Genomic DNA, 17,028 nt, shown 5'->3' with positions numbered 1-17,028 from the left:
TTGTCTCCCGAGCTACCATATTTTTCTGTTGCTAATTCTTGAGTTTATGCTGCAAAACAGCCTTTTCATATGCTAATAACTCTTGGTTAGCGTAATAAAAAAGACATTTCAGAGTCATAAACAAAGGACAAAACAAAAGCACATCTGAGACAGCTTACTGAACCACCACTTTCACAGGTTAACACCACCCTTCACTAATGTATTCATTTGATGTGGATCTAAGTATTCCCCTAGTATTCTGCCCTTCATACTCCATATTTTTTTGTCTTCACGGGCTGTTTTGTTTCCGTGAGTGCTTGTCTGCATACTAGTGTGTGTGTGTGTGTGTCAGATACAGACCTTTAAAGTGTCTCTAGATGTGTGTATGTGCGCACACGCGTGTGTAAAGTCTGATAGCGAAAAGTATGTCTTTTTTCATCTGCCTTGTTTTTTTCCGGGGAGGGAATACCATAATTCCCTAATGTCCTCATCCTTACTTCAAATCCTTGCAGGTGTTTTCGGCTTGATTGAGAGTCCCCTGGACCCAAAATTGTTTTTGCCGCCTTGGTGTTGTTTGTGTGTGAGTGTGTGTTTGTTCTCGCTTGCACAGCTAGGGATGAAGTGGCGAGCGGCGACAAAGACAAACAGAAAGACAGTCACTAGCGGTAGCTGGAAATGCCTTAGGGAAGTTTGCCACTTCGCCCCGCAGCCACGCCGCCTCCGCTGCAAGCTCATCAGAGAGCAGAGAGCTGAGAGCTGCTTATCAGCCGCCGCGGCCTCCTCGCTCGCCACAGATACACTTGTTTCCTCCTGAATCGGAATGGGAGTGAGGAAGACCAGAGAGAGAACAGAGGTAGAGGAGCCACGTCTGTACTAGGGCCACTCATCTCCGATGACAGCGACACTCGTACACACCACAAGAATAAAAAAAGGAGACAGTCTTCCTGTAACCTTGACAATAGCAGAGAAGCTTCCTGAGAGACGGAAGTGACTTTAGAGGGAACTGAAGCCACCCGCGCTGGTCAACCTGTCTATCAGATTGTCTCGTCTGCGCCTCTTATCCGTTACCGAGCCACATCATTTATGCATAAAGTCACTGAAAGACACCGGCGCTCCCAGAGGAGGATTTTCATCAAGCTCATCCTCATGCCTGCCACCGCCTGCATTGTCTGATTTTTCTTGTTTAATTTGACAGTTTAATAGAGCAAATTCTCATTAATTGGTTAATTAATTGTAAAAGTGCTTTGATTTATAGTCATAACACTGCCATTTTTCAGCCAGATTATGTCTAAAATAGAAATCTTCTCATTTGACTTCACGCTGGAATGAATTTGTTATACTAATTGTTAGTTTTGTGAGACGTCTTTAGTTTGACGTAATGAAGTCAGGAGTGTCAGCGTTATGCTAACGCGACACCGTCAGCGGCTGTTGTTGATTCAAACAAGGCACCTTGACTTTATGGAAATGAGAGCTGCTTATGAGAAGAGGACGGCGTTTGAAAGTTGACAAGAGAAGGACAGAAAGGGAACAAAAACAAATGAATAAAAACGTGAGATCAGAGACAGAGTACAGAGAGAGAGAGAGAGAGAGAGAGAGTTGCTGTGAGGCGTTTTTATAGCCAGGCGGAAGCTCGGTCAGAGAGGAGCAAAGAGAGCCAAAGGCCCGTCTGTCATTGAGTTACGGCCTCCCATGTGCAGCTCGGGTCACTCCTTCCGTGCAGCTGGAATTATGCTGAGGCTACACGTGGCTCGCAACTGTCCACATCTTTATGAGGTCAAATAAAAGAGCGAAAGAGAGCGAGAGACTTCATCTATATGCTCTGTAACCCTCCCTCCCTCGCCCATCTCATTCAGGGAAGCACTCAATGCCGTTCAGACCCCCTGTCAGCTCTCTATAAACCACCACGCTGGGCATGTGTGTGTGTGAACAGTATGCGCTTGAAATAGGGGAAAATGTGCGCGTGTGTAAATGTATTGTGCACATGTTTTACTGTATGTTTGCTTTAGTGTGTGTGTGTGTGTGTGTGTGTGTGTGTGTGTGTGTGTGCGCGTAGGATGCAAGGACGTGTGTGTGTTATCCAGGCAGGCTGCCGTTAGTCAGAGTTAAAGTAGAGATGTGATACTGGAGGGTGAGGGAGTGCACATCACACTTGTTTTCCCTGGCCTACCCACACACACACACACACACATACACACACATGCACGCACACCAAGCCAATGACTCGTTTAAGAAATTAAAGGCTTAATTGGCAAAGCGCTGGAATTTAGCAGCATGGAATGGGAACGTAATTATGAAAATTTGCTTGAAAAATGTGGAAATGTTCTTCTAGGGGAGATGCTGCTCAGTCGCCACATTAGGGTGAAGACATTTTAAAATGGTGTTTCCAACAAAATCTCTCCTCAGGCCTCAAGTATTCAGGCCTCCCCTCTACAGTACGTGTCCACTCAACCTGCCATCTTCCCCCCTATGATACCTGAAGGATGTAATGCAGCCCCAAAAATGTACGCGCACGTCTCCCCTCGTCACCCCGCCCAAAAACCTATTACCTTACCCTTTAAAGGGCCGATGCACAGAGCAGGGAGACAGATCATCTCCGGTAATTCCATTTTACCCCTCAGGATTTTCCAATAAGTGTGCTCTGCAGGCATTTAATTTATGGCCACCGCATCTCCCGCACCACGGTAATGTAAAAAAGCTCCAGAATCTTTTTGAGCAGTCCCGGCACATGCTTCCATGCCATTTGTTTCTCTCCCTTTGTCCCCCCCCCACCGCTCTCCGTCGACCTATGGGCTCCCTGTGCTTGTGAGTCAGAGAGTGTTATGACTATGAGATGGGTAGAGAGCTGTGTTAAAGCCCATTACTGTGTCTGTGTGAACACTGCAGCTGAGCCCTGAGTGCACTGCTCAGCCCTTTGCTGCTCCATTCAGCCCAAGGGGAAGACAGGACACCGTAACACTCCCCTCAAATTTCAATTAGCAGCATTGTTCTGGCTAGCTTTATTTAAAGGGTCAGTTCACACAAATGGCTCTCACTTACCTCTAGTGGTATCTAGCCATGCAGATAGATTTGAGGGTTTTTTTTGTCCAAGTTTTAAGATAATTGTGTTGTGATTTCTGCCAAACTACAGAGGTGGATGCACTTCTGTTTGTGCAGCACAGCATTGAAAAATGACAACCGCAGTGGTTCTTTCCACTAACAAAGGGCCTCATGCAGGAACATTTTTGTATTGTTATCCTAAATCTCAGTGTTTATTGATGCAAGTGTTTCAAGTCTGATTCACAAAACTCTCTTTAACTGGACAAATTTGCTGTAAATTGCTATTTAATTAAGTGCAAGTTTGTGAGATTTGACCGTTAGCATATTCAACGCCCCTATATGCCATATAAGACTACCTGTTGCACTTCATTTGTGGCAAGTTTAATTCACAAAGATGTTACCAAAGAGTAAAAATAATAATCAATTTCACACCGCAGAGCTTCAGAGTCCTGCTGTCAGAAATCAGCAGATAACAAAAGATAACAAATTGTCAGAAGATTTGAAGATATTAATTCAGATTCCAACAGCGTGTCATCGGGAATCATTGGCCAACCTCTCGGTAAATTGTCAAGCCATGCGGCTGATGATATGGTGAACAGAAGAATCATTTTGTACTTTATTATTTTTGTTGATTTTTGTGACATTTAAACTCCAAATTCAACCATTAACGCATTATAATTCATTATAAGTCAAACTCTTGTGAAGAAAGACATATCTGTTCATGACTGTTATGGTACGACAGGTCTGGACCACTTGTGTATTTCATTTGTACCTAAAAAAAAAAATATATATATATATATATATATATGAAAATTTGGTGAATGCAACAAGTTCTCATAGAGAGCTTTCACAAGCCAATATTTAGTCCATTTGAATCGAACTCTGGTGCGGTTTGTTTGGGCAGTTGTGAACGCAGTAATCGTACTCTGGTCCGGACCAAAACAACCGGTCCAAGAACGCTTCTGTGAGGTGGTCTCAGACCACTTCCCAGAGAAGCAAAATGCAGGTCGCTGTGCGGGCATTTGTTGAGATGGACACAGGTAAATGACAGGTTAACATGAATTGGAGAGGACTGACTTGGATTTCTGCAGAAGTCAGATGTTTGCTTGACATCTGGGCCAAAGAGATCATACAGAATATGCTAATTAAAGTCCACATAAATAGTGACCTTTATAAAGTCATAAACTGGAGGAGAAGGGATTTGTGCACAGTCGATTAGTGCTGAGTGAAACTGAAAAAGCTTCGACAGCATCAAAACTTCCCTTTCGAGACGCAAAAGATAAATTCACTCTGTACACGCCCTTTAGCAACTTTTTTTTGTATTATTTGGTCCTCTTTAATTTGTGCACTGTGAAACCGAACCAGACTAAAAAGAAAACAAACCAAATATATCAATTTAACTCTGATTCGGACTAGCCAAACGGACTATGGCTTGTGAAAGCACCCTAAATCAGTTGTATGTTTAGAACAAATCCCTTCATATGACTAGTTCTTCCATGAGGCCCAATGTCCAGATGATTCACAGAAGACCCTCTCAACAGTTGCCATAGGGACTATTTCTTTGATAGGAAGTAGTTTTACTGGAAACAAGGACGATATATCAAGAAATACTGTAGATGTTGCTGTGGAATTTTTTAAATGAAATGCTGTGAGCAACACAAATAAAAACGCCATACACTTCCATTATATTTGGGTGAAGGCTGAAATCTCAGAGATGGATTTCTCAAAACCTGGGCAAATCTAAACTTTGTGTACAGCTAGAAACCACTAAAGGGGCGTGAAATCCTCTAATTGTCAGGCTGCAGTCCTTGCAATGACATCCCATAACTAACCTAACCTATTGGCACTCACAGATGGCCCTTCACTTCTATTTTCAAGTTTTAGTATCTGTCACTCCCATGTCCATGTACAGTTTTTTTTTTCTCTCACGCTGACAGCCCCCGTGTTCACACTTGGACGGTGGTTTGGGCTTTTAAACTCTCCACCTGTCACTCCGTCCTTTTTGCCCTTCAGAGCGCCACACAAACTGGACTCGTTCCAGCCAGATAGCCTTGAAGTCTCCCGTATCGCACCTGCTGTTAACGCTACCGTGGCCTCAATACCACAGAGCAAAAACGTGAATCCCAACACTGATAAAGCCACCACTTTATGTTTGTTTATTTTTATAATTCATCCCTGATTTATGACAGAACATGTAAATGCGAGCCATTTTTAGCCCCAGACGGTGGAGGCTTTGCATTTGAATAAGCTTCCATCTCGGTAGTGTACGTACTATCCACAAAATAGATGGTCTTGTAAGAACAAGCTAAATGTATTCCCTGTAAAATGAGTTTTTTTTTAGGTTGAAGGATGTATTAGGAAGTGTGTGAATGTGTGTGTGTGCAGCTCCCCTCCTCCCTCTCCGCCTCTGCTCACGACCATTCTGACAGTCTCTGCTGATTTTAAGACTTCCTCTTGAATAAGTGGTGCATTTTTCACAAACAAATTTCTTTGCCTGAGTGTGCCCATCCTTTTTCCCCTCCCCTCCTCCCCTCCTCCCCTCCTCCTCGCCCCTATCTCTCCTCCTCTGTCTCTCCTGTCCTCCCTGCCTCCCTCTTTCACCATTTAAATTCAAGTCTGCAATCAGACGCGGCATAAATATCCACCTCTTTTTAGAAGCTCCGGAAAAAAGTCATTTCCATAACATAAGTGCTCAGACAAAACAAACTGCCACTCGAGCTGGTTCCTATTGCACTAATTGAGCAGGTTGATGAGCATGCTCTTCTTTTATTTTTAGCTCCCCCTTTCCCCCCCACTCTCTTTTCTTCCCGACCTCCCTCCATCACTTTAACCCTGAACGACACTCCCCCTTCCCTTCTTTCTGTCCTCCTACCTGCCCCCACTGCAGGGCTTTGTGCGGAAAAAAGGGGCAATAACACTATGTGGCTTTTTGCTTTGCAGGAGGAAAATGAGTAACTGCCTTGGTTTTTCCAGCCAATGTCCATCCAGAGACAAATGCCATTGTCTTTTTATTTTATTTTTGGATGTCCTTCTCCCCCCTCTCACCTCCTGAGTAAATGACGACTAATGTCTCAGTTCATACACTACAGGCTACTGATGGTTATTGCAGCGGGGACAGAGGCTCTGTTTAGGTGTGATGGTGGATATTTTTTTTTTCGGGGGTGGGCGGGGATATCTCTTATTTAAAAGACCAAGGCACAGTCATGGAACAACCCAACCCCTCCCTCAGAAGGATGGCTGCTGGCTCCCCTGTGGAAGAACCGTCTCGCCCTGCCTCCCCTTCCTTTTGCTTCCTCCTCATCGCCCCCTCTCCTCTCTCACCTTCACTCTTAACCATTTCGTCTACCTGTCTCATCTCTGTTTGTTTTGCTGTGTCACTAAACGCTGACTGTTTGTCGCGACTTTTAGTCCGACAAACTGTCTCCAACAGAAAAGAAAAACACACACACGCACACACACAGACAGAGTGTTATCAATGAGCTACCATGAGTGACAGAAGCAAAGAGCCGCCATCCATCTTAATGTAGGCTGCTTCTCATATTGTTGATAGCCACAGGAAGAGAGACATTATAGTAGTGGGAGCATGCAGCGCTTTGATTCCATTTATTTTGCCTTTGAGTGGATTATTGTTTCACATGGAACATTAAACCTGGGTGTCGAGGTGTTATTTAACGCTCCCATACCTCTCCGAGGGGAATCCTGCATGTCAACTAATCTCTGGTCATTTGATCCCGGTGAACGTGGCCCCAGCTCTGATCCTCGCACACATCTCAGGCTCTGCATCACGAAAGGGATATCACATTCTATTTAATTTGCTCATCCAAGCACTCCCTGGCACTTCTTACACCACGCCAGTAGGAGCGGATACTTTGCACGGCAGCGGTGTAGGCTCACGCACAGCGAGAGCTCTCCAGCACCACATGCTTTAACCAGCATACTTTACATTCTGTCTTGTGTCCGTGTATGAACTGTGCCGCCACTTCCTTTCTCTCTCTCTCTCTCTCTCTCTGTTTTCCGTCCGATCAGCTCATACGTACCCCGCCATGTATGCATGTCCCACCTCTAAAACTATGCATACATGAAAACACACATGTGATAATAAAGCATGCCCTGTTGAAACAAAGCAATAACTTTTGTTTGCCTAATTCAGAGAGGACATTTTGTTTCAGATGCAGCAATGTAGTTGTAAAATCTGCTAGCCCCATAGAAAAGTAGATCCAAAGTTCTGTTTCTGTCCCCTTTTTTCACTTTATCTTATTGTGTAATGATTCTCTTATTTTCTCCCCACTCTCGTACTGGCCCAGGTGTGTTATGGGTGTTGTGTGTAGCATATGTGTCCCTATCCTCTGTTTTTTTTGTTTTTTTTTCACCCTTCGCTTTTCCACTCAGAATGTCCCTAACTCGCCTCTCTCTGCTGTGATCAGGTCATCGGGGGAGACGAGGAGCGGCGAGACGCTGGAGCTGAACATGAGCAACATCAGCGCCGACGTGCTGGAGCTGCTGCTCGAGTTCGTCTACACGGGATCGCTGGTCATCGACTCAGCCAACGCCAAGACGCTGCTGGAGGCTGCCAACAAGTTCCAGTTCAACACCTTCTGTAAAGTCTGTGTCTCCTTCCTAGGTAGGAACGGCTCAGCAAACAGCAGGGGTGTGTGCAAGTGCTTATATCAGCAAGTGTGCATGCTTTATTACATCAGATATTCCTATGCGACCTTTCCCGCTACATGCAGTATCTACAGCCTCGTGCATTTTCATCCCGTTGTCACGCTTCATCACTATGCACAACCTCACAGAATTGCCTCGTGCAGAACCTAAATCTCCTCCCCGACTCTGGCAACATCGCGCTCCTTTTTGTCATGTTTCCAAAAGCTCGCAGCCGTGTGAGAATTCTGCCTCGCTAACGCTCTCAGTCGGGCACGGTGCCTCTGATCTGGTCCCAGTGGGCCACACCGAGCACAGGGGCAGATTTATAAAAAGGTCAGGGAACAATTGTCACTTACTGTAAATGTCAAATCCTCTGGCCTGAAGCACGGGAGAATATCGGAAAAATAGCAAAACAGATTGATGCTTAGACAAGGTATGGAAAGTAGAGCAAAGGAGGAGGGGGAGGGGCTTTCTAGGAGCCCAAGGGGTCAACATGAAACGCAAATGGCATGTTCCAGATTTTAGTGGGTAACCAACCAAAAAGGCAACCCTGAAAAGCTGCAAATGTCAGGCTTTGCATTCCATTTAATAAATTGTTTTGAGTGTCGGTAACACAAGGGAAGTGCATGTTAGCAAAAAGGTCAGCGGCAGGAAAGGAGTGAAAAGAAAAGTAAAAGAGAACCAGCAGCCCACGTTATTGATTTGTTTTTCTCCATTTGGGAAAAAAAAAAACGGGGGGGATAGGGGGCATGGGGGGAATGGGGGGGCAGGGCAGCCATTTGTAGACTTCATTGCCAGTGAGACGTCAATCCATTTTTCCTCGACAAGATTCATGGCATTTCAGTGCACTAGAAAGGGGAGAAAATACAGGCGCAAGCGCGTGTCCTTGAGCAAAGAGAAATTGATACTGTGTCAGATATTATTGAAGTTTGTAACAAATACACTGAGGAGGAATAGCATCTCCTCGACCTACTTATACCACTTTGACTTTTATTCACACAACTTCACATTCAAGCAAATAAAAAGTCACTCAATGTTTGCCTGCTGCTACTCTGCGAGAAATCATGACTGTTTGGTATACCGAAGATTTAAGTGAGTCAGCAACATGCTCCACATTTCAACTGTTATTAATTAGGGGAGGGAATCATCAGAGGCCCCACGATACGATATTATCACGATACTTAAAGGGACTCTCTGTAAGAATCAGAAATTGCTTGTTAACAGTGACACCTGTGGCCATTAAGTCAACGACAGTCAGCATCCTGTTGCCCGCACTTGTGTTGATAACGTTACTCGCTCCGGATTTAACCCCCGTCACTTCACTCAGCAGTGTACATTCACTTTATATACTCAAAGCTAAATTAACTTTGTTTTCTCACACACTCGCTGCCGCTCCCTCTCTTGCTTCACCACTCACTCCCCATGTACACACACACACACTCTTGGCACTGGCTCTGCTATTCTCCCACAATTCTAGTTTTCCCCCCGAAGTCGGTCACATTCCTGTTTTGCAAGACAGACATCACTAGATGTAACATAGAATCTCCATTTCTGACCAAACGTTAGCTATGTTTGCACACTTTTAGCCCTGTAGCGGAGCTGAACATAAAAACCCTGGCGAGCGTGCATGACGTCACATCCCATTGGATTTTCTTGCAAAAATGGGCTCTTCACATTAAAAGCAGTCTACAAGCTGATAGAGGAAACTCAGAAAGTCACGTAACGGGTCATTTCATATTGAGTATTGCGATAAGATATATTGCGATTTATTAACTTTTTTCAACTTCAAATTATGCAGTTTGTCACCATCTGTTTTGTCTAAATAGATACAGTTTTCAGTCTGTTCATCTCAGAGATTTCAGTCACATATCTTGAGGTCAGAGGTCAAGGGACCCCTTTGAAAATTTAGCATAAATTTGGAGTGTTATTTAGCATTCTTCCCGACAAGCTAACATGACATGGTACCAATCGTTTTTCTAGTTTCATATGACACTAGTATCTTCATTCTAGCTTTAAGACTGACCCCTCTACAACCTTTGAAAGACAGAATAGCAGCCGTTGGACTGTTAAGAGGTTAATAGTTCCCCCCACCCCTATTATTCATACATTGGCCACAGTGGGAGAGGGGGTTTTCATATATTTTCACATTGTCTCAACTAAAACCGATTTCACAGACCCATTTTGTAGCCCACTTTTATGCAACAAATTAAACTGGAAACCTGGCGGTCTAGCTTGGAACAAACCGATGAAAGCATTATGCATCGTAATGTTCTGAGTGTTCGAGCATACTCAGTGAAATAAAGCATCATCTGCCCAAACGGCACAACAGAGGGTAATTTTCAAACAGCCTTTTGTTTAGCCCCTAACCCCCACTTTGATGCAGCGTGAAGCCCACTTTTATTTGGTCTTTGGTTCAGCTTTTGTTTAGTTGTGATTTAGCAGATGTTAGGTGACCTTTTATTGGCTGATATTTGTTTAGGAGGGACCCTGTCTTCAGTGATAAGGCTTGGCACTGCCTCCCTTTGATGGCTATTGTTTAATCAGGCCTCTTTCAGTGGCCACTGACCCAGTTGATTCACACGTTTGCCTGCCTGTGTGTGCACTACACTGCTAACACTTTTCCCTCTCTTGTGATGAATGGCGATGTTAAAAAACTCAAATTACAGACACACCACTTTAAATGCTGCACCCTTAAAGGAGATCACAGACGGTAGCATAAGCCTTCTCCCCACTGGCCAGGCTGTAAGGCTAGTTTCATATATTCTCAGCTGTGTGTGTAGTAGACCCCGAGATCTGACAGGACTTCTTTTAAAGTGGGCCGGCTAATCCCAAATCCCGCTCCTTGCCATCCGCCACCTCCTGCCCAGGCTGTGAGCGATCGATTCCCCTTGTTGTTTGTCCCCGGAGCTGTTTTGAGTTATTATACTTGTTCTCCCTTAGTCTCAGGCCGATATACACCCTGATAGGCTGCGGATCTGCGTTACCTGCAGCTGTTTTTTTTCTGTCTCTGCTTTCTAAGTCTGTGATCTTTTTATGGATGCCTGAATGATGTTTTTTTCCTCCGTCTTAATCAACCTGTCCGTGTCTTTGTTTCTTTCTTGTTTTCTCTCTCTTCTCTGTCTGTCTGTCTGTCTACTCCACGTCTCTCTGACCTTGTTTATCGACTCCAGAGAAACAGTTGACTGCAGCTAACTGTCTGGGAGTGCTAGCCATGGCCGAAGCCATGACTTGCACGGAGCTCCATAACATGGCCAAAGCGTTTGCACTGCAGAACTTCCCTGAGGTGGGTAGAGATTTATCATCTTCCCTAACAGTCCAGTCATTGATTCCTGTGATATTATATGTACCTTTTTTTGTCATATGGATTGTCTGTGTTGTATTTTCATGATGTTGTTACTCTGTACACACGACATCTATTGCACGTCTGTCCGTCCAGGAAGAGGGATCCCTCCTTTGTTGCTCTTTATGAGGTTTCTTCCATTTTTTTCCCTGTCAAAAAAGGTTTTTTTTGGTCATGTTTTTCCTCATCCGATGAGAGGGTCGTACTGTAAAGGGCAGAGGGTGTCGTACGCTGTACAGATTGTAAAGCCTCCATAGGCAGATTTGTGATATTGGGCTTTACAAATAAAATTGACTTGACTTAATTTAACAAGTTACACACTAGATCAGAAAGAATAAAGGCAAATAAAACTATAAATTCTCATTGAAATCATGACCATAATTAAAGAAGACCTATTATGCTTTTGAGCTTTTTTTGTGCATGTAAAAGGTCCGCAAAGTTACAACGCCCAAAGTTCACGCCAAAGGGAGTTACTCTATACAGAAACACTGCTCCTGAACTGCCTGAAACGCCTTGCTTGTCCCATCTTTTCGTCTGTAACGTGGTGATGTCACAAAGTAACACATTTTGCCTAGCGGCTAGTTTGGCATGACTTTAAACAAAGCTAGTTAAAGCGGAGCTGGAGCAGAGTCTGAAGAGTTTGGCTTGTTGACCAATCACAACAGTAGGCCAGCTGATCTATCAGAGCAGACTGGGCTTTTCAGGGGGCGGGGCAGGAGCTCAGACTGAGTGTTTCAGACAGAGGGTGAAAAGAGGTGCTGCGCCACAGCCGTTATGAGAAAAATAAAGCGTTTTTGAACATTACAGCATGTAAACATCTTCTAGTAGAAACTCAAAGTACAAGTATGCACCTGAAAATGAGCATAATAGGTCCTCTTTAAGTTAATATCCATAGCCACAATAAATGAATAAATGGCAGCTTCTGCCTTTTTTTAGGCTTTTTTTCCACATAAGGTATGATATGATGATACTGCAGGAGTTGTTAGATAACCAAATGTAAAAATATTCAAATAGTTTTTATAAAAAAGCACAATAGAAGTTCAGAGAGGGTTCTGCTTTCTTGTGGCTTAAGAAGCAGGTGAATCACACAGAATCACAGAGGATAGAAAATTGCTTTGCTGCACTCAAGGGTTTGGAAATATGTTGCTTTTCTGACCTGACCTTCATCTCTGATGCTACAGCAGTTTTTTCTTTTTTATTCGCCATCAAAGAAGAATGTTTGTAGTTAACCTTCGACTGCAACGCTGGATGCAGCTATTTGTCGAGAACCATTTATGAAGCGTTAAAGGACGTCAAAGTTCACTACTTCAAAAGTATCATTCTGAGTATGTCTCGTTTATTTCATAACTCTTCAGGTGGCAGGACAGGAAGAGATATTGAGCGTGTCCAAGGAGGATCTAGTGGCCTACCTGTCCAATGACAGCCTCAACACCAAGGCTGAGGAGCTGGTCTACGAGACGGTCATCAAATGGATCAAACAAGACCCCAACTCCAGAGTGCAGGTAATAAAAAAAAAAGAGAGAGCTACAGTAGATGAGTGTGTTTGTGATGTGTGTGTCTGCTCTGACACCGCAGTGTATTTTATCAAAATGAGCATACACTGTATGAGTACAGGCTGGTCTCATCCACACTGTTCGTGGTTATACCTCCGAAAAGTAATGCACTGTAATTCATGTATATCCCACAAAATCAATTTGTGTGTAATTCACATAATCGTGAACCACGATAGATAGTGACGAACGCCACGTCGAAAAATACTGGACTTTCGCCCAGGAGACCGTCGTTTGCGTCCCGTGTGAACCCAGAAGTCAATTTTGATTTATTTGTCACATAACTTACATACTTAAATTACGTCACTTCGAGTTATTTTCAGCCAAACCATGATATTTTTCTAAACCTAACCAAGTAGCTTTATTGCCTAAACCTAACCAAGTCGATCTTTTCCTAAAACTAAGTACTTTTATTGCCTAAATCTAAGTATTTTTGTTTCCTAATCCTTACCAAGTGGATCTTTTCCTAAGCCTATCTAAGTAGTTTTATTGCCTAAACCTAAGTAGATTTGTTGTTTAATCTTTACCAAGTCGATCTTTTCCTAAACCTAAGTAGTTTTATTGCCTAAACATAAGTAGTTTTGTTGCCTAAACCTAACTAAGTTGATATTTTCCTAAGCCTAACTAAGTAGTATTATTGCCTAAACCTAAGTAGTTTTGTTACCTAAACCAAAGGGAGTTGTTTACTGTGAAGACAGAAGTTTATTTGGAAAAGACGCATGTAATGCATGTAATGTGCGGAAATTGACATGTGTTGCTGGACATTCGGAGGAAAACAAACAGAAAAGAAGGAATATCTTTTTTGTAAGATATCGTACGAACCGTTGTATGAGAATACGTTGATGTATCATGAGACAAAGAAGAGATATGAAACTCTCGTCACCACCGGCGGTACAGATACTGTACGTCTGCAGAGCTGCATTAGTAAGGTTGTTACATCGACTATCCCCGTCTGCTCCGAGGGGTACACAGCATGAAAAACCTAGCAAAGTGACTCCCCGCTCTCTCTCGGTGGTGTTCATCAACTTTGTGCTTCTGATGCAGCCTAACACAGCAGTTGTTCATAATCCCAGGAGTGCTTTGCCCTCAGAACGTGCTCTATTCTTAGTTACACTTCATTTGTTCATGAGACACTGTACTGCATAAAAACAAAAAAACCTCGACGCCCCGCAGTCCTTTTTTCTGTGCGCCTAACAGGTGTGTGATTTATTCCTAGAGGCTGTTAATCACAATCAAAGGTTATATCCCCCAGAGAGGTATTGACACCGAGGTACAGCGGGTCAAATTTTAACAAACGTGGAATCGATAGGCCTCACGGTCAGAGCGTTGGCACCACGTTCATGAAAAGGTAAATGGACTGCACCGCAGAAGGATATCCATCCAGCGGGTAAAAACCCTCGTCATGAGATTTTTATGGATTCAGTCACAAAACCATGAATTTAAAGCCGATGATTTTCAAGTATTTTATAGCTGTTTAAAAATGGAGGTGAGATTATTATCAGATAAATTACGCCGGTCCATCACCGGAGGAGTCACTCATTCGGAGTAATGTCTCCTCATCAACCAGCACAAGGGGGGGAACAGCCTTACATCAGCTGGAGCATTCGCCGCACACCTCGCCAATCAATGTTACTTTATTGGCATCCACTTTTATGAGGCACATACGTCAATATTTGATTTTTTCCTTTTACCTTTTGGATTAAACATTTAGCATTTATCTTGTGATATGTGGCGCTTTGAGATTATGGTGTAATCCATCAGGCCTACTGAGTGGTTTAGATTAATGTGTGCAACACTAAGCATAAGGACGAGCCATTGAAAGCAGATGGCGATGCTCGTTAGCTGTTCGTATAGGTGCTTGGATTGAAATAAAAAAGAAATAGTATGGAATGAGTTTTTACAACATGGTGACACCTGAAATTGGAATTTCCGGGGGTGACTGATGGGAAATTTGACTCGGTGGTGCTGCGAAGGAGCCACAACAAGGCGGATGCACAGTTTTTTAAGCGAACATGCGACCCCTGTCATCTGCATCGGAAACCTCCAGCCAGCTCAGTCCAGCGGACTCCTGCAATCTCACACTCTAATGGAGAGGTGCAGAGGTGAGCTACTCGGATGAAGTAGAAGAGAAAAAAAAAAAATGGAACATTTTCCCGGTTGTCTGAACAACCCACCGCGCTGAGACGCGACAGCCGGGTCACCCCGTCTCCGAAGAGAGAGAGAGGGAGAAAAGAAGGAGGGAGTTGGAGTGAGAGAAAGAAGCAGAGCGAGACAGAAAGAGATGGTGAGAAACGAAGAAAGGGGAATGGAAAGAGAGCCCCTGTGCTCTGATCTGATACCCAACCGTTTGTGTGCCTCTGCGCACTGCCATGACATCCAGGCAGGGGAGATGTGATTGAGCTCTCGGTCAAGCCCAAATCTCCTGCCCATGTGTGACGGAAAAAACAACTAGCAAGCCCGGGGAGGAGGAGAGCAGAGAGAGAATAGGCAGCTCCCATCATGCCACAGGAGAAGGTCATGTGGCCCCGAGGGCTGAGTTTACACGCATGGTCCAGCACCAGCTCATCATTCCCACCCTCCGTCCCCACTGCCCGTTTGGAGGCAGAGAGTAGCGGAAATCACTCCCCCAGAACCTGTGACACTTTTTAATGACATGTCAGGGCAGAATGTCACAGCACTGCTGGAAAAAAAACTCCGGCGAGGGCGGAGGGAAAAGCTCTAAGCCTTGAGCTAAGTTTGTGTGCATTTTGCATTCATCTGAGTGCACGCGTTACGTGCGTCTTTTGTGTGTCTGTGCATGTGCTGTGGGTTGTAAGCTGCAGGCTATAGAGTGGAAAAGTGGCATATTGAAGGCGCCGGGTAAATAATATGCAATTTTCTCTCTCCGCTATGCTGTCACTAACATCCGATGGCACCAGGAAACGGGGCCCGGACATCGCTTAGAGACATTTTGAGCATTTGAGCGTTAATAATGGTTTGCTATGAGACACAGAGCCGCTGAACGAAAGAAGAGGGCTGTGTCAGTTTTCTTTGATTGAGTGTCATTGCAGGTGTGTTGCCCTGCAAGCATATGTCTGTATATGTTAGTGAAAAAGAGACTTCAAAAGAAAAGGAAACGCCACAGAATTTATTGCTGAAATAAATAGTTAGTAGACAAAAATCTACAACCATTCTGATAAGTGATCTTTAAAGGACCAGTCCGTAGGATTTAAGTGGATTTATTGGCAGAAATGTAATATTCATAACTATGTTTTCATTAGTATACAATCACCTGAAACTAAGAATAGTTATGTTTTCGTCAGCTTAGAATGAGTCCTTCATATCTACATTAGGAGCAGGTCCTCTTCACGGAGTCCGCCATGTTGCTCCGCCATGTTTCTACAGTACCACAGATGCTAAATGTCACTAAATCCTACACACTGCACCTTTTAAAGGAATAGTTCGATATTGGAAAATGTGTTCATTTGCTTCCTTGCGGAGAGTACGATTTAAAGATCAATACCTCTGTTAAATATAAAGCTACTGCCAGGGAATGGTTAGCTCAGCCTAGAATAAAGACTGGACTCAAGTCTTCATGAGCTAATCATAAAGGTTAAACTAACCATCTCCTAGCTGTATTCAATGGACCGATATGAGAGTGGTTTTGATCTTTACTTTTAACTCTCAGCAAGACAGCGACTAACCGCATTCCCAATGTCAAATTATTCCTTTAAGTCATTTATTGAGCAGAAATAATCAGACATTAGCTGTTTCCACACTTTTGTATGTGCTTTTCTTTGTCGAGTATCAATGTATTTAAAGGTGCAGTGTGTAGAATCTGGCGGTATCTAGCATTGAAGTTGCAAATTGCAACCACCTGAAACTTGTCCCGTGTGCCAAACATGTAGGAGAACTACGAAGGCCAACACAAAAAAGTAAAAACGCAAATGGTCTATCTATCTAGAGCCAGTTGTTGTAGAAGTAGCGTAGGTCATTTGGAGAATAGCAGAGCCAGAGTGTGTGTATGTGGGAAGTGAGTGGTGAAGCAAGAGAGAGAGAGAGACAGCGGTGGCGAATGTGTGTGAGCACAGAGGAGCAGAAGACAGTTAGTTTAGCTTTGAGAATATCAAGTGAATGTACAGTGGAAGTTGTAGTTTGTGCAGAAATAAATGCTGCAGCTCCTCAAGACTAACTAGCGAGTAACGTTATCGACTCCGGCCCAAGCAGGAAAAGTTAACACAGTTTGTCCGTTTCGGGCTGCTGCAGGAAATTGGCCGCCGATATTATAATATTATATTCCATTTCTGTCAATAGATCCCCCTAAATGTTAAACACTGTCCCTTTAATGTACTCATACATCTAAAACACAGAGACTCATCCTTAACTGATCATAAAACAGTACATCTGAGGACTAAATCCGCCTTCGGTCACCGGTTCCATAAGCAAGAGGTGTCCTGCGTCATGTTGTTCCCTGTGAAGGTGCTGACATGGAGAGACCTG

General features: G+C 43.8%; 2 protein-coding genes across 9 annotated transcripts in view; one reads left to right on the top strand and one right to left on the bottom strand.

The window, feature by feature from the left end:
* Nucleotides 1-17,028, bottom strand: part of gzf1 (GDNF-inducible zinc finger protein 1) — a 498,954-nt gene that overhangs the window by 246,789 nt on the left and 235,137 nt on the right. The gene's annotated exons all lie outside the window — the stretch shown is intronic.
* Nucleotides 1-17,028, top strand: part of klhl29 (kelch like family member 29) — a 246,640-nt gene that overhangs the window by 160,514 nt on the left and 69,098 nt on the right. For 6 of the 8 annotated variants that reach the window (XM_074615413.1, XM_074615415.1, XM_074615414.1 and 3 more), the window contains 3 exons: nucleotides 7,440-7,663; nucleotides 10,830-10,942; nucleotides 12,355-12,501. In XM_074615413.1, coding sequence (XP_074471514.1) covers nucleotides 7,440-7,663; nucleotides 10,830-10,942; nucleotides 12,355-12,501 — 484 coding nt within the window. The remainder of the gene's footprint in view (nucleotides 1-7,439; nucleotides 7,664-10,829; nucleotides 10,943-12,354; nucleotides 12,502-17,028) is intronic. The other 2 variants (XM_074615419.1, XM_074615418.1) reach the window with 1 other exon arrangement.

The sequence above is a fragment of the Sebastes fasciatus genome, chromosome 18 (genome assembly GCF_043250625.1).
Source record: "Sebastes fasciatus isolate fSebFas1 chromosome 18, fSebFas1.pri, whole genome shotgun sequence".
NCBI classification, from domain to species: Eukaryota; Metazoa; Chordata; class Actinopteri; order Perciformes; family Sebastidae; genus Sebastes; species Sebastes fasciatus.
This window is presented reverse-complemented; position numbering and strand designations above follow the sequence as displayed.